The sequence below is a fragment of the Heteronotia binoei genome, chromosome 10 (assembly GCF_032191835.1).
Source record: "Heteronotia binoei isolate CCM8104 ecotype False Entrance Well chromosome 10, APGP_CSIRO_Hbin_v1, whole genome shotgun sequence".
Taxonomy (NCBI): Eukaryota; Metazoa; Chordata; class Lepidosauria; order Squamata; family Gekkonidae; genus Heteronotia; species Heteronotia binoei.
This window is the reverse complement of record NC_083232.1, coordinates 4113534-4137681: the sequence shown is the minus strand read 5'-3', so window position 1 is coordinate 4137681 and position 24148 is coordinate 4113534. Positions and strand designations below refer to the sequence as shown.

Here is a 24148-nt window from a genome sequence, read left to right as displayed (position 1 = left end):
TTGTGGGGGAGGAAGGGAAAGGAGATTGTGAGCCGCTCTGAGACTCTTCGGAGTGGAGGGCGGGATATAAATCCAATATCGTCATCTACCTCAGAGGGTGTCTGTTGTGGGGGAGGAAGGTAAAGGAGATTGTGAGCCGCTCTGAGACTCTTGTGTGGAGGGCGGAATATAAATCCAATGTCTTCTTCAAACTGGGGGATCCCCTGCCCCCACCCGGGGATTGGCAACCAAACAGAGTAACGTGAAAAGGTAGAGCAGGAGGAGAGAACCACACAGGCATTCACATTAAATCAACCTCAAATCCTTAGAAATTCAATTATTGATATAACAAATTATTCACAGAAAACACAGTGTGTTACGAAGTGCAAAGGAAAAACTACTCCCGAAACTACCGTTCCTATATAGATATCCGACAGTTTGTTCCTTGAGATTGGAGTCGGGAAATGGTGTGCAATGCCGTGGAAACAGAGTCCAGCGCTCCAATTCTTCTCTGTTAGCCAATATCTGGATTGCATGCAGCAAGGCAGTAAGACGCAACAGGGATGTGCTAAATGGCCTGTTTCACACGAGGCTTCAACAAGCTTCGGCAATGACTAAAACCATTCGTATCAGAGACCGACGCTCCTACATTCAACAGACAATTGATGGGAGTAGTTTTTCTTTGCACTTTGTGCTACACTGTATCTTCTATGCATAATTTGTTATGAACACCTGAAGCTGCTTTATACTGAATCAGATTCTCGGTCCATCAAAGTCAGCCTCGTCTACTCAGACTGGCAGCAGCTCTCCAGGGTCTTAAGCTGAGGTTTTTCACGCCTATTTGCCTGGACCCTTTTTAGTTGATGCTGGGGATTGAACCTGGGACCTTCTGCTTCCCAAGCAGATGCTCTGCCACTGAGCCACCGTCCCTCCATCTCCATCACCTACTGCCTGGACCCTTTTGAGTTGGAGATGCCGGGGATTGAACCTGGGACCTTCTGCTTCCCAAGCAGATGCTCTGCCACTGAGCCACCGTCCCTCCATCTCCATCACCTACTGCCTGGGCCCTTTTGAGTTGGAGATGCCGGGGATTGAACCTGGGACCTTCTGCTTACCAAACAGATGTTCTACCACTGAGCCACAGCCCCATTCATGGCTCTCCAGGGTCTTAAGCTGAGGTTTTTCACGCCTACTTGCCTGGACCCTTTTTAGCTGGAGATGCCGGGGATTGAACCTGGGACCTTCTGCTTACCAAACAGATGTTCTATCACTGAGCCACAGCCCCATTCATGGCTCTCCAGGGTCTCCAGCTGAGGTTTTTCATGCCTATTTCCCTGGACCCTTTTTAGTTGGAGATGCCGGGGATTGAACCTGGGACCTTCTGCTTACCAAACAGATGCTCTACTACTGAGCCACCGTCTCTCCCCAATATGAAGCTGCCGTCTACTGAATCAGACCCGGGGTCCATCAAAGTCAGTATTGTCTACTCAGACTGGCAGCGGCTCTCCAGGGTCTCAAGCTGAGGTTTTTCACACCTATTTGCCTGGACCCTTTTTAGCTGGGCATGCCGGGGATTGAACCTGGGACCTTCTGCTTACCAAGCAGATGCTCTACCACTGAGCTACCATCCCTCCCTTAAAGTTGCCTTAATTCCTTGTGAACATATGAAGCTGCCTTCTACTGAATCAGACCCTTGGTCCATCAAAGTCAGTCTTATCTACTCAGACTAGCAGCAGCTCTCCAGGGTCTCAAGCAGGCCTGGACTCTTTTTAGTTGGAGATGCTGGGGATTGAACCTGGGACCTTCTGCTTACTGAGCAGACGCTCTAGCACTGAGCCACCGCCCCTCCCCTTATATAAATATTTATTATATAAATAATTGAATTTCTAAGAATTTGAGGTTGAATGAACGTGAATGCCTGTGTGGCTCTCTCCTCCTGCCCACCTTGGGATCGGCAACTCTAGCAGGATTCCCCGCCCCTGCCCCCCACACCCCCACGCTTTGTTTTGCATCTCTCTGCCTTTGTGGAGTTGTACCTGGCTGTCTTGTCTGAAACGGTCTGTGTGCCCAACGCCTCTCTCACGCCCTCCTGCATTTCTCGCCTCGCCTAGGGAGATCGTCAGCATGAAAGAGAAGAGCAAATACAAGTTTGCACCGGCTGCCCTCCCTCCAGAGTTCAGCTCCTTTTTCCAAGGTAAATGCCGCCGTGTCAAAGGACAGCCTTTCTCTGTGCGTGTCTCTCTCCCGCTTGCCTCTCTCTGTTTCTCCTCTTGGGAATGGCTGGCTGCCTTTCTCTCAGCTGAGCGTCGATTTGCTTTTCAAAGAGACCTTCTGTCCTGGAAAGAAAGGGGCTTCCTAACTCTCTGGTCTGACTTTCCACCGCAAAGCATCTAGGCTGCCACTTGGGTTGCCAAGCCCAATTCAAGAAATATCTGGGGACTTTGGGGGTGGAGCCAGGAGACATTAAGGGTGGAGCCAAGATCAAGGCTGTGACAAGCATAATTGAACTCCAAAGGGAGTTCTGGCCATCACATTTAAAGGGACGGCACGCCTTTTCAATGCCTTCCTTCCATAGGAAATAATGAAGGATAGGGGCACCTTCTTTTGGGGCTCATAGAATTGGACCCTTTGGTCCCATCTTTTTGAAACTTGGGGGGTATTTTGGGGAGAGGCACTAGATGCTATACGAAAAATATGGTGCCTCTACCCCAAACAACAGCCCCCCCCCCCAGAGCTCCAAATACCCGCAGATCAATTCTCCATTATTTCCTATGGGAATAAGTCTCCATAGGGAATCATGAGTACCCAGCACACATTTCCCTCCCCCTCCCCCCGCTTTCTGACGACCCTGAAGCGGGGGGAGGGCCTCCAAACCGGGGGGATCCCCTGCCCTCACCTGGGGATTGGCAACCCTAATTCAAGGCCTGGACAGGCCTTTTCCTGACGCAGAACGCCTCCAGAATTATCTGCTCTGTCTAGTTCCTGTAGTCCCGGATGCTGTTTGAAATTCATGGTTGGCAATGAACCGGCGGTCTGAACAGTGCAGAGGAGGCGGCCTCTTGAGAGCTTGACAGCTTGAGGTGGGGAGGGAATAAGTGGTTAAAAGGCAATTAATCTGTATTAAGTGATTTTTTTTTTTTTCATTTTCTCCCTTGTTCCCTGGGAGAAGGGGACTCTTGTGCCGTTGGCTGCTCTCCCGTTAAGCCGGTTCCTGCTGAGGCAGACATTAACTCCATTTATCAGCTTTCAAGACAGTCAGTGTAATTTCTACCCCCCCCCCCCCCCGCCCAAGGCCTTGGGTAGCTTAGGCCGGCTCCGAGTGATGAAATCGCTCCCCAAAGCCAGCCGAAAAGCAATTTTGCTCTGATCGCAGGTGGTCGGTCTCTCTTTCTCCTCCCTGCCCCCGCCGCAATCTCGATTTGATTTCTCTCGTCTCTGCCTTTGTATTTATCCCCCCTGGAAGCCGAAAGGGTTCGTGGTCAATAAATACTTAGCCAAGGCCAGTGAAAAGAGACACCTGGGGGCAGCTGGTGGTGTGAGGAATTACTTTTCTATTAAAAGCATCAAATTAGAGAAGACTAGGCGGAGGTGGCTGGTGGAAAGCTTTGTGCTTTTGAAATCCCAGGGAGTTCTAGGGGCTTTTCTACCTGGCGTCCTGCGATTGCATTTGAATGGGCCAACTTCGGAAGGTTTCCACGGTTGAGCGCAACTGAATCCCTCCGGTGTGAGCAATGAGCAATGGTTTCATCCGTTGGGCAGGGAGAAAAGGGAAATAACCCCCTGCTCAAGATTGAACATAAGAACATAAGAGAAGCCATGCTGGATCAGACCAGCGGCCCATCCGGTAGCCCCAGAGCAAACTAATTTATGCAGTAGACGAATCACTCGCTCTCGCCTTTAATGCCAGTTAGCTCACAAAGACTCTACAACTTAGAGGGAGCATTGCCTGTTGAGGTAGGTGGGGCTAAGGGAGCTCTGACAGAAACTGCTCATGAGAGAACGGCTCTGAGAGAACTTTGTAAGTGACAAGAAAAATACTCTCCGTGTAAAGAAACAATATCAAAATATGATTACAGTGATTCTTATTCTGCAATACAACGATATATTACAGCAGAAGGAAAAGGAAAGGTCCCCTGTGCAGGCGCCAGTCGTTTCCGACTCTGGGGTGACGTCGTTTTCACAGCAGACTTTTTACAGGGTGGTTTGCCATTGCCTTCCCCAGTCTTTTACACTTTCTCCCCAGCAAGCTGGGGACTCATTTGACCGACCTCGGAAGGATGGAAGGCTGAGTCAACCTTGGACCGGCTACCTGAAATCCAGCTTCTGCTGGAATCGAACTCAGGTCGTGAGCAGAGAGTTCAGATCACAGTACAGCAGTACGGCTGCTTTACCACTCTGTGCCACGGGGCCGCTAATATTGCATGTTATTACATAAAATATTACATGTGATATTACAGTGACAGCACTACGAATTTCCAGTGACTAAAGTACCATCCAAAGCACACAACTTCACTACTGTCCTTCACTTCGGATGGCACTTTTGTCGTTGGAAATTTATAGTGCTGTCACTGTAATATATTGTGATATCGTAGAATAAGAATCGTTGTAATTATATTTTGATGTTGTTTCTTTACACGGAGAATATTTTTTCTTGTCATTTCCTGGTTGTGAAACCTTCGTGGTCCCGGCATGGTTTGACGTCGTCATGTTGAGAGAACTTGTGGCTGGACCAAGGTCACTAGCAGGTGCACGTGGAGGAGTGGGGAACCAAACCCGGTTCTCCCAGATAAGAGCTCACACGCTTCACCACTACGCCAAACTGGCTCTGGAGATCAATACTGTCTGCTCAGACCAGCAGCTGCTGTCCAGGATCTCAAACTGAAGTCTTTTGTGTAACTTTCTACCTCGTCCTTTTAACTGAAGACGCCGGGATTGAACCTGGGACTTTCTGCATGCCAAACAGAGGCTCTGCTGTTTAGCCAAGGTCCCTCATGCATTCTGTCCTCTTGCCCCAAGGAGACAGAAGAAGAAGATATTGGATTTATATCCTGCCCTCCACTCCGAAAAATCTCAGAGCGGCTCACAGTCTCCTTTACCCTCCGTCCCCGCAACAGACACCCTGTGAGGTGGATGGGGCTCTAGAGGGCTCTCACAACAGTTGCCCTTTCAAGGATAGAGGCTCAGAGCAGCCTACAATCTCCTTTACCTTCCTCCCCCACAACAAGACACCCTGTGAGGTGGCTGGGGCTGGAGAGGGCTCTCCCAGAAGCTGCCCTTTCAAGGACAGAGGCTCAGAGCGGCCTACAATCTCCTTTACCTTCCTCCCCCACAACAAGACACCCTATGAGGTGGCTGGGGCTGGAGAGGGCTCTCCCAGAAGCTGCCCTTTCAAGGACAGAGTCTCAGAGTGGCCTACAATCTCCTTTACCTTCCTCCCCCACAACAAGACACCCTGTGAGGTGGGTGGGGCTGGAGAGGGCTCTCCCAGAAGCTGCCCTTTCAAGGAGAGAGTCTCAGAGCAGCCTACAATCTCCTCTACCTTCCTCCCCCACAACAGACACCCTTTGAGGTAGGTGGGGCTGGAGAGTGCTCTCACAGCAGCTGCCCTTTCAAGGACAACTTCTGCCAGAGCTATGGCTGACCCAAGGCCATTCCAGCAGCTGCAAGTGGAGGAGTGGGGAATCAAACCTGGTTCTCCCAGATAAGAGTCCTCACACTTAACCACTACACCCAACTGGCTCTCCAGGACAGTGCCCATGCTGCAGTCACACCTCCTGACTATGCCTGCTATTGACATTGATTTTTATTTTTTACATCATTTAGAATCCCCCTTTCTCACAGAAACACAAGGCAGATTGCATAGTGTAAGTCATGGGTCCCCACCCACACCTTTTTCTGGCACCCACCAAGCGTTTCTGGCACCCATATATGCCGCAGAGGTCACTTCGTTCGGCCTCCCAAGATTTGTTGATTGTCCCCAGCCCAAGAGCAGCCTGTCTTGCCTCTACCAGGGCAAGAACTGTCTCGGTCCTGGCTCCAACCTGGCAGAATCAGCTCCCTATGGAGATCCAGGCCCTACATGGCTTCTTAGCCTTTCGTAGGGCCTGCAAAACGGAGCTGTTAACATAAGAACATAAGAGAAGCCATGTTGGATCAGGCAAATGGCTCATCCAGTCCAACACTCTGAGTCATATAAGGGAAGCCCTGTTGGATCAGGCCAATCACCCATCCAGTCCAACACTCTGAATCACAAAAGAACATAAGAGAAGCCATGTTGGATCAGGCCAGTGGCCCATCCAGTCCAACACTCTGAGTCACATAAGAACATAAGAGACGCCATGTTGGATAAGACAATGGCCCATCCAGTCCAACACTCTTTGTCACATAAGAGAAACCATGTTGGACCAGGGCAATGGCCCATCCAGTCCAACACTCTGTGTCACATAAGAACATAAGAGAAGCCATGTTGGATAAGACAATGGCCCATCCAGTCCAACACTCTGTGTTACATAAGAACATAAGAGAAGCCATGTTGGATCAGGCCAGTGGCCCATCCAGTCCAACACTCTGAGTCACATAAGAACATAAGAGAAGCCCTGTTGGATCAGGCCAATCGCCCATCCAGTCCAACACTCTGTGTCACATAAGAACATAAGAGAAGCCATGTTGGATCAGGCCAGTGGCCCATCCAGTCCAACACTCTGTGTCACACAGTGGCCAATATATGTGTGTCTGTGTGTATACACATATACATACACACACATATACACACAAACACACACATATATATACACTGCGGCTAATAGCCACTGATGGACCTCTGCTCCATATTTTTATCCAGTCCCCTCTTGAAGCTGGCTATGCTTGTAGCCGCCACCACCTCCTGTGGCAGTGAATTCCACATGTTACTCGCTCTTTGGGTGAAGAAGGACTTCCTTTTATACATTTTAACCAGGGCCAGATCTGTCTCGGTCCTGGCCCCAACCTGGCGGAATCAGCTCCCTGTGGAGATCCGGGCCCTACCTGGCTTGTTAGCCTTTCGTAGGGCCTGCAAAACGGAATTGTTCCACCAGGCTTTTGGATGAGGCGGTGGGCATCTATCTATTAGATCGTTCGGCCTCCCCTACTGTATTATTCCACTGTGCTGTTCTGCTGTACCGTCCTGCTATACCATTTTGTTATACCATCTTGCTGGACCATCCTGTTGTACTTCTACTAAATACTGTAACTGGTTTTTATTGTGTTGTTACTGTGATTTTATTACTTATGATGTACTCCACTCTGAGCCCCCATGGCGGAATAGGGGGAATAATAATAATAATAATAATAATAATAATAATAATAATAATAATAATAATAATAATAATAATAATAATAATAATAGCAAGGTGGGACTTTTGCCCGCAGGGCTTCTTATTGGCCATTGGGGATTGGATTTTCTGTCCAGATTTTTTAGAAAAATTCTTTGGCAGAAGCTGCCACAACAAAAATCTCTTCAGTATGTGACTGAAGGTAAGATGTGGTAGCCATTTTGTGGTTGGCTCCACCTCCTTGGCAGCCATTTTGTGGCTATGCCCCCCTCCAACCGTTTCAGAATTCCAAAAAAGGCCTTCGGGCTAAAAAAAAAAGAAAGTGGAGGGGATTTGTGAATTTAAGGGAGGTATTTGTGTTTCCTGCATTGTGCAGGGGGTTGGACTAGATGACCCTGGAGGTTCCTGCCAACTCTATGATTCTATGACCGCATCCCCACCCCCTGTCAGTCAACTGTAGTCAACAGGTTGGGTCATCTGATAAACAATGCAATGGGTTTTAGATTCTAGACATCTGAAATTTGGATCTTCCACAATGCCTGGATCCGATCAGCCACCGCCTCTTTCTTCTCCTTGTTCCCTAGAGAGAGCCAGTTTGGTGTAGTGGTGAAGTGCGCGGACTCTTACCTGGGAGAACCAGGTTTGATTCCCCCCTCCTGCACTTGCAGCTGCTGGAATGGCCTTGGGTCAGCCATAGCTCTCGCAGAGCTGTCCTTGAAAGGGCAGCTTCTGGGAGAGCTCTCTCAGCCCCACCTACCTCACAGGGTGTCTGTTTTGGGCGGGAAGGTAAAGGAGATTATGAGCTGCTCTGAGATTCGGAATGGTGGGCAGGATAGAAATCCAATTTCTTCTTCTTGATTGGGGAGAGGTCTCAGGCAGTGTTCCCTCTAAGATGCTAATGTGAGCTAGCTCACAGTTTTTAAGCCTCTGGCTCACACATTTTTGTCTCCGCTCAGGAAGGATAAATCCAGTTTCTTCTTCTTCCAATATCTAGAGTGTTTCCAAGAGGAGGAACAGCTTCCGGAGGCCCTCCAGCTGCGGCTCATCCACCTCTTTGGGGCCGTCGTCTCAGGTTCCAAGGTGAGCCTTCCGTCAGTTCCTGACCTGCTGCTTTGAGCCACTAGGAGGGCTCTGAGGAATCCGTGGACGTGGTCTCACGAAGATAGAAAAATCAGCATTGCTGGTTTGCTCAGATGTTTCCTGTCGGGCTTGGGGTGGGGGGAGGGAGTTCGAGGAGGTACGGTTTGACTGTTTCCCCCGCTCCTTTGGGTGCCCAGCTCTTTGTTCCTGGTTTTCCACATTCCAGGGTCGAGCCTCGCTTTAGCCAAAGTGGAGTTGTGGTCAGAGCAGGAATCTCCAGCGTGGTGACCCTAGGGCCTTTTCTAGCCCCTGCCCAATGCTTTTAGGTAGAGGGTGGGGCTAAGTGGGGCTTTTCCCAAGCAGGGCGGGGCTAAGTGGGGCTTTTCCCAAGCAGGGCTTCTGATTGGCTAGGCAGATTAAAAGGGACCCGGCTAAACAGAACCACTGCCTGAAAGGTTGATAGGGTTGTCAATCCCCATTTGGGGGGAGGGGAGCAGCGGATGGGAAGGGAAGGGAAGGGAAGGGGAGGGGAGGGAGGGAGGGAGGGAGGGAAGGAAGGAACTTTAAATGCATTCTCTAAGCTGCCAGCTGGCTTGGCTAAGAAAAGTGATTTAAAGAGAGAATTGCCTTCTCCAAGACAGCTGATGGGGGAAGCGAGGGTTTCAAGAGCCGCATAATGTGCGTGGATGTGCCACGTGTTGCTCTCAAGCCACAGTTTGGCTACCCCCGTTCTGTCTTGTCTACTGAATTTTTGCTTCCTAGAGTCCTTGCACAACCGAAGATTGATCGCTTTCTAGTCGGTCGGTCAGTCAAAAATGAATTGCGTATAGCCATTGGCTGTCACAAAACAAAACGGAACCCGAACAAAGTTTCCAATTAACACCTTAAAAGTTCCTCAGAAAGGCCAACCTCAAGAAGTTACAGCATTTGGTATTACTCTTGCTCTTACCTTCCTAGCTGCGAGGACAAACAAAGAGACTCTATAGAAGAAGATAAGAAGAAGATATTGGATTTATATCCCGCCCTCCACTCTGAAGAGTCTCAGAGCGGCTCACAATCTCCTTTACCTTCCTCCCCCACAACAGACACCCTGTGAGGTAGATGAAGGTATTGGATTTATATCCCGCCCTCCACTCCAAAGAGTTTCAGAGCTGCTCACAATCTCCTTTTCCTTCCTCCCCCACAACAGACACCCTGTGAGGTAGATGAAGATATTGGATTTATATCCCGCCCTCCACTCCGAAGAGTCTCAGAGCGGCTCACCATCTCCTTTCCCTTCCTCCCCCACAACAGACACCCTGTGAGGTAGATGAAGATATTGGATTTATATCCCGCCCTCCACTCCGAAGAGTCTCAGAGTGGCTCACAATCTCCTTTACCTCCCTCCCACACAACGGACACCCTGTGAAGTGGGTGGGGCTGGAGAGGGCTCTCACAGCAGCTGCCCTTTCAAGGACAACCTCTGCCAGAGCTACGGCTGACCCAAGGCCATTCCAGCAGGTGCAAGTGGAGGAGTGGGGGAATCAAACCCAGTTCTCCCAGATAAGAGTCCGCACACTTAACCACTACACCAAACTGGCTCATGAGCATCATTGTCCGATAACAGAAATATAATATTTTCATTTTCTGTACGCGCTTTTAAGGAGGTTAGTACTCCAGACAGAAATTGAATTCTGGGGGCATTGTAGGGTGAATAGGATAGAATATAATGGGGTAGGCCCTCTATCATAGGTGAAACACAAATGCAAAAACATTGTTCTGTTGAGATGTGAAAATATCAACCAGTTAACAGAGTCGTTTGCATAGTCTGAAAGTGGAGAGCTGTGAAGGATGTCCTGATGTTAAATCTGGAGATATTAACCAGGTATGGGGATCTCAGATGATCAGATTTAATTACGCAGAGTTTGTTTTTTCACAGCTTAAGCCAGCATTTAAAACAGTAAAATCATACAAAATTAAAACTGATTGACCATAAAATCTTACATTAAAAAGGCATAATTGATACTGTTGTAAAACTACAAATGTAACAGGACGTGGCAGTTAGCAAAGATTGGCAAAGGTGTTTAGCCATTTCCTGACTGAATTATTAGTTTTTTTCTTATTCTTGTGGCAAGCCAGCCAAATTTTGCTAATTTGTATGTAACCTCAGAGTTCTTATCGCCAAGAAGATTACTCCTCCACTTGCACCTGCTGGTATGGCCTTAGGTCAGCCATAGCTCTGGCAGAGGTTGTCCTTGAAAGGGCAGCTGCTGTAAGAGCTCTCTCAGCCCCACCCACCTCACAGGGTGTCTGTTGCGGGGGAGGAAGGGAAAGGAGATTGTGAGCCCCTCTGAGACTCTTCAGAGTGGAGGGTGGGATATAAATCCAGTATCTTCATCTACCTCACTGTCTGTTGTGGGGGAGGAAGGGAAAGGAGATGGTGAGCCATTCTAAGACTCTTCGGAGTGGAGGGCGGGATATAAATCCAATATCTTCATCTACCTCACAGGGTGTCTGTTGTGGGGGAGGAAGGTAAAGGAGATTGTGAGCCGCTCTGAGACTCTTCGGAGTGGAAGGCGGGATATAAATCCAATATCTTCATCTACCTCCCAGGATGTCTGTTGTAGGGGAGGAAGGTAAAGGAGATTGTGAGCCGCTCTGAGACTCTTCGGAGTGAAGGGCGGGATATAAATCCAATATCTTCATCTACCTCACAGGGTGTCTGTTGTGGGGGAGGAAGGTAAAGGAGATTGTGAGCCGCTCTGAGACTCTTCGGAGTGGAGGGCGGGATATAAATCCAATATCTTCATCTACCTCACAGGGTGTCTGTTGTGGGGGGGGGGAGGTAAAGGAGATTGTGAGCCGCTCTGAGACTCTTCGGAGTGGAGGGCGGGATATAAATCCAGTATCTTCATCTACCTCACAGGGTGTCTGTTGTGGGGGGGGGGAAGGTAAAGGAGATTGTGAGCCGCTCTGAGACTCTTCGGAGTGGAGGGCGGGATATAAATCCAGTATCTTCATCTACCTCACAGGGTGTCTGTTGTGGGGGGGGGGGAAGGGAAAGGAGATTGTGAGCCGCTCTGAGACTCTTCGGAGTGGAGGGCGGGATATAAATCCAATATCTTCATCTACCTCATAGGGTGTCTGTTGTGGGGGGGGGAGAAAGTTAAGGGAGATTGTGAGCCCCTCTGAGACTCTTCGGCGTGGAGGGCGGGATATAAATCCAACCTCATCTTCTTCGTCTTAAGGAGTTGCAATTTTTGGCTACTGGTAAAAGGTACGGCCGTGGGAAATGGAAGTACCTCTCGATTTGATTAGTCTGAACCGGTTTTTTAAGATGCTTTAGTGCTAACGAGAAATGAATGCACGTTCTTCTGTGCTACTGAAGCTGGTGTTCCTCAACTCATATCTGGCTCTCTCTTCTCCCCAACAGCGAAACGCCCTGGCGCTGGTCACGCCATCCTCGGTTGAGGTCCTCATGCTGGTTCTCCGGAGGTGGTGTTCTCCGGCCAGCGGGTCTCCCAGGGATCTCCGCTTGCTGCAGCTGACCTTGAAGAGCTTGGTGGAGATGGTCCACGTCCTCCACGTCAGCAGCCCCAGCCAGCCCCAGGTGGAAATCAGGGCCATCTTGGGCAGCTTCTTCAAAGTCCTCAACTCTGACCAGCCCATGGCCTCGCTGGACAGCTCGCCGGGACCCCACTGGGAGGAGAAGCTCATCACCCTCAGGGTGAACATGCTGGGTAGGTGGCCACAGGGAGCTCATCACCCTCAGGGTGAACATGCTGGGTAGGTGGCCACAGGGAGCTCATCACCCTCAGGGTGAACATGCTGGGTAGGTGGCCACAGGGAGCTCATCACCCTCAGGGTGAACATGCTGGGTAGGTGGCCACAGGGAGCTCATCACCCTCAGGGTGAACATGCTGGGTAGGTGGCCACAGGGAGCGATCGCGTGCAGTCCATTGGGAGTTAGCAGGGCTATTTTTGTAGCAGGGACTCCTTTGCATATGAGGCCACACACCCCTGATGTAGCCAATCCTCCTGGAGCTTACAGGCTCTTAGGACAGGACCTGCTGTAAGCTCAAGGAGGATAGGCTACATCAGAGGGTGTGGCCTAATATGCAAAGAGTCTGTGCACTTAACCACTAGCCAGTATGGTGTAGTGAATGTGTATGGACTCTTATCTGGGAGAACCGGGTTTGATTCCCCATTCCTCCACTTGCAGTTGCTGGAATGGCCTTGGGTCAGCCATAGCTCTAATAGAGAGCCAGTTGGGTGTAGTGGTTAAGTGCATGGACTCTTATCTGGGAGAACTGGGTTTGATTGCCCACTCCTCCACTTGCACCTGCTGGAATGGCCTCGGGTTAGCCAGAGCTCTGGCAGAGGTTGTCCTTGAAAGGGCAGCTGCTGTGAGAGCCCTCTCAGCCCCACCCACCTCACAGGGTGTCTGTTGTGGTGGAGGAAGGGAAAGGAGATTGTAGGCCGCTCTGAGACTCTCTCCTTGAAAGGGCAGCTTCTGGGAGAGCCCTCTCAGCCCCACCCACCTCACAGGCTGTCTTTTGTGGGGGAGGAAGGCAAAGGAGATTGTGAGCTGCTTTGAGACTCTGAGATTCAGAGTGGAGGGCAGGATATACATCCAAAAGAGCCAATTTGGTGTAGTGGTTAAATGCATGGACTCTTATCTGGGAGAATTGGGTTTGATTCCTCATTCCTTGACTCGCAGCTGCTGGGATGGCCTTAGGTCAGCCATAACTCTGGCAGAGGTTGTCCTTAGAAGGGCAGCTGCTGTGAGAGTCCTCTTGGCCCCACCCACCTCACAGGGTGTCTGTTGTGGGGGAGGAAGATGAAGGAGATTGTGAGACGCTCTGAGACTCTGAGTAGAGGGCAGAATATAAATCCAATTTCTTCTTCATCTCTACACCAAACTGTCTCTTAGTTTGGCTGCCTCAATTTAGTTAGATTCAGAGCCTCCAGCTTTTGCCCCTACCCCTACCTCTGAGAAGCGGCAAGCCCCACAGTGGATGGGAAAGGGGGCCCCCTGACTTTTTCAAAAGCCCCCCCCCCCAAAAAAGAGCCTATTAAAATCCTGGTTTTGGCTCTGCTATTGATATCCCGGTTCTTTGGTGGTCAAAGGGAGTCCTCCAAGGAATCCAGACGTCGTGCTGTTCTAGAATTAAGTGGGAGGGGTTCCCATAGATACTGATGTAGAATTCCTAGAGAACTGATGCTTTAGAAAGAGATCGGTAGCTTCTTGGGGCATCTGACCGTGAAGGCGCCCTCTCTGTCTTGCTGCCGGTGGTTCTCTTGGCACCTCGAAGTTTTGCAATGAGATCTAAGAGCCAGGAAACTTCCTGAAACTCTGAACTGGTCCTCGGCCTTTGAGCATGGCCCCACAGTCAGGACAGAAGCGTGAGATGCACTGCAGGACCTGGACCTCCCAATGCGGGGTGGCGTTCCAGCACAACCGGTGCGAATCCTGTGACAAGCTCTCAACGGGAAGTAAGGGGCTGGCCAGAAGTAGTGTTACGGGAGCAAAAGGGAAAGTATTTTCACCTCAACAACGACCTGGTTTGGAAAGATGATGCCCCCGTAATCTCCCCCAGGAAAGGAACAGGCTGCCTCAAACTTCATTGCCCACATATGAAGATATTGGATTTATATCCCACCCTATACTCTGAATCTCAGAGTCTCAGAGCAGTCACAATCTCCTTTACCTTCCTCCTCCACAACAGACACCCTGTGAGGTAGGTGAGGCTGAGAGAGCTCTGACAGAAGTTGCCCTTTCAAGGACAGCTCTGCAAGAGGAGAAAATGATGATATTGGATTTATATCCCGCCTTATACTCTGAATCTCAGAGTCTCAGAGTGGTCACAATCTCCTTTACCTTCCTCCTCCACAACAGACACCCTGTGAGGTAGGTGAGGCTGAGAGAGCTCTGACAGAAGTTGCCCTTTCAAGGACAGCTCTGCAAGAGAAGAAGATGATGATGATATTGGATTTATATCACGCCCTATACTCTGAATCACAGAGTCTCAGAATGGTCACAATCTCCTTTACCCTCCCACTCCCCACAACAGACACCCTGTGAGGTAGGTGGGGCTGAGAGAGCTTTTGCAGCAGCTGCCCTTTCAAGGACAACTCCTACAAGAGCAATGACTGACCCAAGGCCGTTCCAGAAGCTGCAAGTGGAGGAATGGGGAATCAAACCCTGTTCTCCCAGATAAGAGTCTGCACACTTCACCACTACACCAAACTGGCTCTTTCATATGATCAGCAAATGCTCCTGCTCCTCCAAACAGAGTTTCCAACTCCAGGCTAGGAAATCCCTGGAGATTCGTGAGTGGACTCTGTTGGATATTGTAACTCTGCATGCAAAGGGATTGGGGGTGGGGGGAGAAGGGCTGGGAGAATTCTCTCCCTCGGGTGCAGTTGGCCCCACCTTTCATGGGTCAGATGTTGGGCCTCTTTCATCCTCACTTGCCTTCTGTGTTTCATCTTATATGGGACCTCTCCTCTTCTCCTTTCTCTTACCTGGGCTTGGAGCTCTAGCAAGTTCACTGCCACAGGAGGTGGTGGCAGCTACAAGCATAGACAGCTTCAAGAGGGGATTGGATAAGCATATGGAGCAGAGGTCCATCAGTGGCCATAAGCCACAGCATATTGTTGGAACTCTCTGTCCGGGCCAGTGATGCTCTGTATTCTTGGTGCTGGAGGGGCGGGGTGCAATAGTGTCCTGGCCTCACTGGTGGACCTCCTGATGGCACTTAGGCTTTTTTTGGCCACTGTGTCATAGAGTGTTGGATTGGATGGGCCATTGGCCTGATCCAACATGGCTTCTCTTATGTTCTTATGTCCTGATGGCACTTGGGGGTTTTTGGCCACTGTGTGACACAGAGTGTTGGACTAGACGGGCCATTGGCCTGATCCAACATGGCTTCTCTTATGTTCTTATGTGACTCAGAGTGTTGGACTGGAGGGGCCATTGGCCTGATCCAACATGGCTTCTCTTATGTTCTTATGTGACACAGAGTGTTGGACTGGAGGGGCCATTGGCCTGCTCCAACATGGCTTCTTTTATGTTCTTATGTCCTGATGGCACTTGGGGTTTTTTGGCCACTGTGTGACACAGAGTGTTGGACTAGACGGGCCATTGGCCTGATCCAACATGGCTTCTCTTATGTTCTTATGTGACTCAGAGTGTTGGACTGGATGGGGCCCTGGCCTGATCCAACGTGGCTTCTCTTATGTTCTTATGTGACACAGTGTTGGACTGGATGGGCCATTGGCCTGATCCAACATGGCTTCTCTTATGTTCTTATGTGACACAGTGTTGGACTGGATGGGCCACTGGCCTGATGCAACATGGCTTCTCTTATGTTCTTATGTGACACAGAGTGTTGGACTGGATGGGCCATTGGCCTGATCCAACATGGCTTCTCTTATGTTCTTATGTCCTGATGGCACTTGGGGTTTTTTGGCCACTGTGTGACACAGAGTGTTGGACTGGATGGGCCATCGGCCTGATCCAACATGGCTTCTCTTCTGTTCTTATGTGACACAGAGTGTTGGACTGGATGGGCCATTGGCCTGATCCAACATGGCTTCTCTTATGTTCTTATGTCCTGATGGCACTTGGGGTTTTTTGGCCACTGTGTGACACAGAGTGTTGGACTAGATGGGCCATTGGCCTGATCCAACATGGCTTCTCTTATGTTCTTATGTGACTCAGAGTGTTGGACTGGATGGGCCATCGGCCTGATCCAACACGGCTTCTCTTATGTTCTTAAGTTAATTTTGGAGGTAGGATTCTGAGTGTGATGGGCCTGTAGCCCCCTCTGGTTCTGTAATTTAATTTTTTGTCATTTTTTTTTTATTTATACCCCACCCTATCTTATAAGTGGAATTCTGGTGGCTTTTTAAAACCCCTTCATCTTTCCCTCCCCTTTCAGATGCTATCCCAGAAATGTTGAACTGCGATGACCGGCCCGTCCTGCAGGCAATCTTCCTCAGCAACAACTGCTTTGAGCACATCATCCGGCTCATCCAGAACAGCAAGGTAGGGTAATCGTGCCATTGTTCTTGAAGTTGCAGTGCTAGGAGGCAACCTCAAGGGAAGGCTTCAGCCTCTGTGCCCAGTTGTTCCTCATGATGACCTGTGCCCAGTTGTTCCTCATGAGGCCACTGTGTGAGACAGGAGGCTGGACTAGATGGACCCTCCCTGGTCTGACCCAGCAGGGCTCTTCTGATGTTCTTCTCAGGGGAAGGCCTCGGCCTCTCTGCCTTGTTGTTGGCCCTCCAGAGGAATTGGTTGGCCATTGTGTGAGGCAGGATACTGGACTAGATGGACCCTCACTGGTCTGACCCAGCAGGGCTCTTCTGAGGTTCTTCTCAGGGGAAGGCCTCAGCCTCTCTGCCCTGTTGCTGGCCCTCCAGAGAAACTGGCTGGCCACTGTGTGAGACAGGAGGCTGGTCTAGATGGACCCTCTCTGGTCTGACCCAGCAGGGCAATTCTGATGTTCTTCTCAGGGGAAGGCCTCAGCCTCTCTGCCCTGTTGTTGGCCCTCCAGAGGAACTGGTTGGCCCCTGTGTGAGACAGGAGGCAGGACTAAATGGACCCTCCCTGGTCTGACCCAGCAGGGCTCTTCTGATGTTCTTCTCAGGGGAAGGCCTCAGCCTCTCTGCCCTGTTGTTGGCCCTCCAGAGGAACTGGTTGGCCATTGTGTGAGACAGGAGGCTGGACTAGATGGACCCTCCCTGGTCTGACCCAGCAGGGCTCTTCTGATGTTCTTCTCAGGGGAAGGCCTCAGCCTCTCTGCCCTGTTGTTGGCCCTCCAGAGGAACTGGTTGGCCATTGTGTGAGACAGGAGGCTGGACTAGATGGACCCTCCCTGGTCTGACCCAGCAGGGCTCTTCTGATGTTCTTCTCAGGGGAAGGCCTCGGCCTCTCTGCCTTGTTGTTGGCCCTCCAGAGGAATTGGTTGGCCATTGTGTGAGGCAGGATACTGGACTAGATGGACCCTCACTGGTCTGACCCAGCAGGGCTCTTCTGAGGTTCTTCTCAGGGGAAGGCCTCAGCCTCTCTGCCCTGTTGCTGGCCCTCCAGAGAAACTGGCTGGCCACTGTGTGAGACAGGAGGCTGGTCTAGATGGACCCTCACTGGTCTGACCCAGCAGGGCAATTCTGATGTTCTTCTCAGGGGAAGGCCTCAGCCTCTCTGCCCTGTTGTTGGCCCTCCAGAGGAACTGGTTGGCCCCTGGATGAGACAGGAGGCTGGAGTAAATGGACCCTCCCTGGTCTGACCCAGCAGGGCTCTTCTGATGTTCTTCTCAGGGGAAGGCCTCAGCCTCTCTGCCCTGTTGTTGGCCCTCCAGAGGAACTGGTTGGCCATTGTGTGAGACAGGAGGCTGGACTAGATGGACCCTCCCTGGTCTGATCCAGCAGGGCTCTTCTGATGTTCTTCTCAGGGGAAGGCCTCAGCCTCTCTGCCCTGTTGTTGGCCCTCTAGAGGAACTGCTTCTGCCACTGTGAGAGACAGGAGGCTGGACTAGATGGACCCTCCCTGGTCTGATCCAGCAGGGCTCTTCTGATGTTCTTCTCAGGGGAAGGCCTCAGCCTCTCTGCCCTGTTGTTGGCTCTCCAGAGGAACTGGTTGGCCACTATGTGAGATGAAATGCTGGACCAGATGGACCACTAGTCTGATGACCTCACATTCTTAATGAAGAAGCCTGGGGTAGTCAGAGTAAGGGGACAGATATCTCCTTCCATGGAAGGTTTGAGGAGGTGAATAAAGAAGGCTAGGATCTCACTGCGATTCTATAAGAAGAGGCTCTCCTGTTTCAAAATGGTCTTGGACTGTGGGTTCCATAATAATAATAATAATAATAATAATTTTTTATTTCTATTCCGCCCTCCCCGCCGGAGCAGGCTCAGGGCGGCTCACAACAGAAAACACACATTACATCAATTATACTTATAAAACATGGTTAAAACAATTACAAATTATTAAAATTAACTTAACAATATGGCGTTATAAACAGGTTTCAGTAAATTTCCGAGAGTAAAAGCATTTCAAGAATAAAAGCATTTCCAGCAGCATACCTAGTTTGTCACTAGTTTTCCACTAGTTGAAGGCCATCCTGAAGAGGTGGGTCTTGCAGGCCCTACGGAATCCATCTAAACATCGTAGGGCCCTCACCTCCTCAGGGAGTTGATTCCACAGTAATGGAGCGGTAATAGAGAAGGCCCGGTCCCGGGTGGCCTTCAGTCTGGCCTCCCTTGGCCCAGGGATATTCAACTGGTTTTTCCCAGATGACCTCAGTGCCCTCTGGGGCTCATATGGGGAGAGACGGTCCCTTAGGTAGGTAGGTCCTCAGCCATGGCGTCTCCTCCACTCGAACCTCATACCATATTGTCGCAAAATGTTGCGTAGCAGGCAACAGGATTGTTCCTCTGGGCACCGTTCCCAGTGTGGGTGGTAAACCAAGGTCCGGATTTGGACTTGTCCGTTTTTCTTTGCATGCCAGGCTTTGGCCACTAATAAATCTTGGGAGTTTGTAAATAAAAGGCAAGACAGATATGTGTCGCAAGTCGATGGAATCTTGCCTTTGCGGCTGTCTCCGGAGTTATTTTTAACTTTCCCCCTCTTTTAAGCAAACCAGGTGCAAGCATTTCCCCTCCTTCTGTTCCATACTATTTTAAGAGCGTCATTAAGGCAAAATAAACACTGAGAAAGAGGGAGAGACACAGGGCTCATTTTGTAGCAGGAGCTCCTTTGCATATTAGGCCACACCCCTCTGATGTAGCCAGTCTTCCTGGAGCTTACAGGGCTCTTAGTACAGGGCCTACTGTAAGCTCCTGGAGGATTGGCTACATCACGGGTGTGTGGCCTAATATGCAAAGGAGCTCCTGCTACAAAATGAGCCCTGGAGAGACACCATGGGTCTTAAAACCTCAAGATAATGGCCTGAAATATCTCTGCCCCTACCTTCTCTTTCTCTCTTTTTGTGGTTACTAATATCCAACCTGCTGAACAGTTCTGGAGAACACAAAAGAGTTACCTGCAGTGTTAGGGCTGTCAAGTCTCCGGGCCGGGCGGGGATTCTCCCACCCGGGAGGTTCCCAACCCACCAGCCCACATCGGGACGGTGGGGGGAACCTCCCCTGATGTCACCGGCACGATGACATCACCCGCAAGCCACTCTAGGCATTTTCGGGAAAACTCTATGGTTTTCCCGGATGTTCTAGCATTTTGGGAGGGGAAACTCTATGGTACAATAGGTGCGAAAACAGTCCCCCCCTAGAGGCCGCAGGGGACTTGGCAACCCTATGCAGTGTTGTGCAATATTTTTTTTTTTGCTCTTAGTGGCCTACCTCCAACTATGCATGGACGGAAGGCATACAGGGTTTTCCCATGATCCTCTCTGTTCTGGCAGCCTCCTCCCACCAACCCCAAAAGATCATTCCTGGGGTTGTCAACATGGTGCCCACAACTACCTTTCCTCACCCGCACCTGGTGTTAGAATGCGGGTGGGTCCTAATCGGGCACTTGCCCAACAGGGCTTCTGATTGGCCACTGGAGATCCAATTGGCTGGGCAGGTTAGGATAACGTTGCTTCAGTGGCAGCTGCTACCACAGCGATGGGTTTTATTCTCTCTGGTTTCTCTTTTCCAGTGTATTTTTTTTTCGTTTTTCTCAGCACTTGGGTTTCCACTGAACATATGAACATATGAAGCTGCCTTCTACTGAATCAGACCCTTGGTCCATCAAAGTCAGTATTGTCTACTCAGACTGGCAGCGGCTCTCCAGGGTCTCAAACGGAGGTTTTTCACACCTACTTGCCTGGACCCTTTTTAGTTGGAGATGCCGGGGATTGAACCTGGGACCTTCTGCTTACCAAGCAGATGCTCTACCAGTAAGCCACCACCCCTCCCTTAAAGTTGCCTTCATTCCTTGTGAACATCTGAAGCTGCCTTCTACTGAATCAGACCCCCTCAGTTCATCAAAGTCAGTCTTGTGTACTCAGACTGGCAGTGGCTCTCCAGGATCTCAAGCTGAGGTTTTTCACGCCTATTTGCCTGGACCCTTTTTAGCTGGAGATGCTGGGGATTGAACCTGGGACCTTCTGCTTACCAAGCAGATGCTCTACCAGTGAGCCACCATCCCTTCCTTAAAGTTGCCTTCATTCCTTATGAACATATGAGGCTGCCTTATACTGAATCAGACCCCCCTCGTTCCATCAAAGTCAGTCTTGTCTGCTCAGACTGGCAGCGGCTCTCCAGGGTCTCAAGCTGAGGTTTTCCACACCTACTTGCCTGGACCCTTTTCAGTTCGAGATGCCGGGGATTGAACATGGGACCGTCTGCTTACCAAGCAGATGTTCTACTACTGAGCCACCATCCCTCCCTAACACTTATGAGGCTCTCCAGGGTCTCAAGCTGATGTTTTTCACGCCTACTCGCCTGGACCTTTTTTAGTTGGAGATGCCAGGGATTGAACCTGGGACCTTCTGCTTACCGAGCAGATGCTTTACCACTAAGCCACCGTCCCCTCTTGTGTGTGTGGCTCCATTTCCTATGGCAGCCATTTTGTGGATGCCTCCGCCTCCTGCGGCAGCCATTTTTGGGTGACTCCGCCCCCTGTGGCAGCCATTTTGTGGCTGCGCCCTCCACCCCATTGTCAGAATTCCAAAGGTGCTCGCAAGCTGGAAAGGGTTACGATGCAGATCCTGCAACGTAACAGCCACACAGATTGGAGGGAAATGCAGTGGGGAGGGAAGAAAGGAGTAAAATTGCCCTTTCCGTCTTCCCATCAGTCTGGCTGCCCTTGGGGAAGACTCAAAAGGGATTGACTTCACCTCTAACCCGGCCTTCCCGGTAGCTCCCCGGCCTCCATGGCTGTTGCTCCGCAAGGATCCCACATAGGGTTGCCAATCTCCAGGTGGGGGCAGGGGATCCCCCGGTTTGGAGGCCCTCCCCCCGCTTCAGGGTCATCAGAAAGCAGGGGGAGGGGAGGGAAATGTCTGCTGGGAACTCTATTATTCCCTATGGAGACCGATTCCCATAGGGCAGGGGTGGCCAACTATAGCTCTCCAGATGTTTTTGGCCTACAACTTCCATCAGCCCCAGCCAGCAGGGCCGATGGCTGGATCTGATGGGAGTTGTAGGCAAAAAACATCTGGAGAGCTACTGTTGGCCACCCCTGCCATAGGGCATAATGGAGAATTGATCCGTGGGTATTTGGGACTCGGGGGTGGGGCTGCTGTTTGTTTTTTTTTAAAGATAGAGGCACCAAATTTGCAGCATAGCATCTGATGCCTCTCCTCAAAATACCCGCCAAGTTTCAAAAGGATTGGACCAGGGGGTCCAATTCTACGAGCCCCCAAAGAAGGTGCCCCTATCCTTCATTATTTCCAGTGGAGGGAAGGCATTTAAAAGGCGTGCGGGTCCTCAAATGTGATGGCCAGAAACTCCCTTTGGAGTTCAGTTGTGCTTGTCACAACCCTGCTCCTGGCTCTATCCCCAGTGTCTCCTGGCTCCACCTCCAATGTCTCCTGGCTCCACCCCCAGTGTCTCCTGGCTCCACCCTCAATGTCTCCTGCCGGCTGCCTCCACCCCCAGTGTCTCCTGCCTCCACCCCTGAAACCCCCAGATATTCCTTGAATTGGATTTGGCAATCCTAATCCCACAATCCTAGGCCTGATTTTTCTGGGGAGAGTTTAGGGTTGCCAAGTCCAATTTAAGAAATATCTAGGGACTTTTGGGGTGGAGCCAGGAGACTTTGGGGGTGGAGCCAGGAGACATTAGGGGTGGAGCCAAGATCAAGGCTGTGACAAGTATAATTGTACTCCAAAGGGGGTTTTGGCCCTCACATTTAAAGGGACAGCACACCTCTGCCCCCTCCCTCTCTCACACACACAAATACTTACTGGGTCTTGTTCCTGCAGAACTTTACTTGCTCTGAAAACGAAAGCAAAACGAAGGGAGGGGCCGTTCTCCCACGAAACTGTTACTGACCCTTTCCCACGAAGCCCTTCCTGCTTCCTGCTCCCTGCTCAGCGTTAAAGGCACACATTATAAAAACGGACCTGTTTGCAGGTTTCTAAACCTGCGGGAGCTCTGAAACTGCGTGGGGACTGTGGGGGCGGGGGGGGCGCCTGTAAAAACGGGGGATCCCCCACTGGGACCTGGGGATTGGGAAGTCTAGCTCTGCACCTCTGCAGAAGTTCAGGATGCGCGCATTCTCATGTTGGAAAAAAACATGCATGCACATGTATGCATGGACAGTCCTGCTGGTGAGCTGCGGCTCTCCTGCACCTGGTTCTTCTGATCTGGAAGGCTGGTGTGCTTTGGCCCAGCCCGGCATCCTTGATCTGCCAAGCGCTTGACTGCCTCAGGAGCGGGGGTGTGAAAGACAGCTGTTTCCAACTCTATTCCAGCTATACCGGTCCCCGGACTCAGAGGGTCTCTTCCCACCTCTCCTTCTCTCCCCCTCGTGCCTCTCTCTCTCTTCCCCCCTTCCCTCTCCTGTGAACGACGCTGCTTATCTGACCTTCCCTTCTCCCCCCCCCTCCCGTTTCCGACAGCTCTACCTGAGCGCTGAGTGCAAATCCTCGGGGAGCGATCTGGCCGCCTGGTTGCTGACCGAGATGGATATCCATCAGGTATTGCCGGCTGCTTGCGACGTGGTGGATTTGCACGCGGGATGCATGCGGGCTGCTTTCCGCGGGAGTTTTGCGCATCCCCCTCGCCCCCCACGTTCCTGTGCACTTAAGTAAATAGAGTTACGTCGGGAGAATTCAAAGCCTAGAAGGTGGTGAGTTGGAAGGAGGCCTACGAACACAGAGACATTAAAACTGCCTTCTACTGAATCAGACCCTTGGTCCATCAAAGTCAGCATTGCCTACTCAGACTGGCAGCAGCTCTCAGGGGTCTCGGGCTAGGGTCTTTCTCGGTTCTTACAGCCTTAAACCTGGGGCCTTCTGTATGAAAGAGAATATCTTGCCTCACTAACCTCTTACAGTTCTTTGAGGGGGTGAACAAGCATGTGGACAAAGGGGACCCAGTAGATGTTGTTTACCTTGACTTCCAGAAAGCTTTTGATAAAGTTCCTCATCAGAGGCTCCTTAGTAAGCTCAAGAGTCATGGAGTAAAAGGACAGGTCCCCTTCTGGATCAAAAACTGGCAAATTAATAGGAAGCAGAGAGTGAGTATAAATGGACAGGCTTCGCAGTGGAGGATGGAAAGCAGTAGAGTGCCGCAGGGCTCAGTACTGGGTCCCATGCTCTTTAACTTGTTCATTAATGATCTGGAGTTGGGAGTTAGCAGTGAAGTGGCCAAGTTTGCAGATGACACTAAAATGTTCAGGGTGGTGAGAACCAGAGAGGATTGTGAGGCACTCCAAAGGGATACGCTGAGGCTGGGTGAGTGGGCGTCAACGTGGCAGGTGAGGTTCAATGTAACCAAGTGCAAAGTAATGCACATTGGGGACAAAAATCCCAGCTACAAATACAAGTTGATGGGGTGTGAACTGGCAGAGACTGAGCAAGAGAGAGATCTTGGGGTCGTGAAAATGACAAGACAGGGTGCGATTGCAATAAAAAAGGCCAACGCCATGCTGGGAATTATTAGGAAGGGAATTGAAAACAAATCAGCCAGTATCATAATGCCCCTGTATAAATCGATGGTGCGGTCTCATTTGGAATACTGTGTGCAATTCTGGTCACCACACCTCAAAAAGGATATTATAGCATTGGAAAAAGTCCAGAAAAGGGCAACTAGAATGATTAAAGGTTTGGAACGCTTTC

General features: G+C 50.6%; 1 protein-coding gene across 4 annotated transcripts in view; it reads left to right on the top strand.

Moving 5' to 3' along the window:
- The window catches only part of NBEAL2 (neurobeachin like 2), a 354508-nt gene that overhangs the window by 190191 nt on the left and 140169 nt on the right, over positions 1–24148 (top strand). For 2 of the 4 annotated variants that reach the window (XM_060247901.1, XM_060247900.1), the window contains exons 6-10: positions 2091–2173; positions 8284–8369; positions 11782–12088; positions 16295–16401; positions 22928–23005. In XM_060247901.1, coding sequence (XP_060103884.1) covers positions 2091–2173; positions 8284–8369; positions 11782–12088; positions 16295–16401; positions 22928–23005 — 661 coding nt within the window. Of the gene's footprint in view, positions 1–2090; positions 2174–8283; positions 8370–11781; positions 12089–12249; positions 12273–16294; positions 16402–22927; positions 23006–24148 lie in introns of those variants that run through there. The other 2 variants (XM_060247903.1, XM_060247904.1) reach the window with 2 other exon arrangements.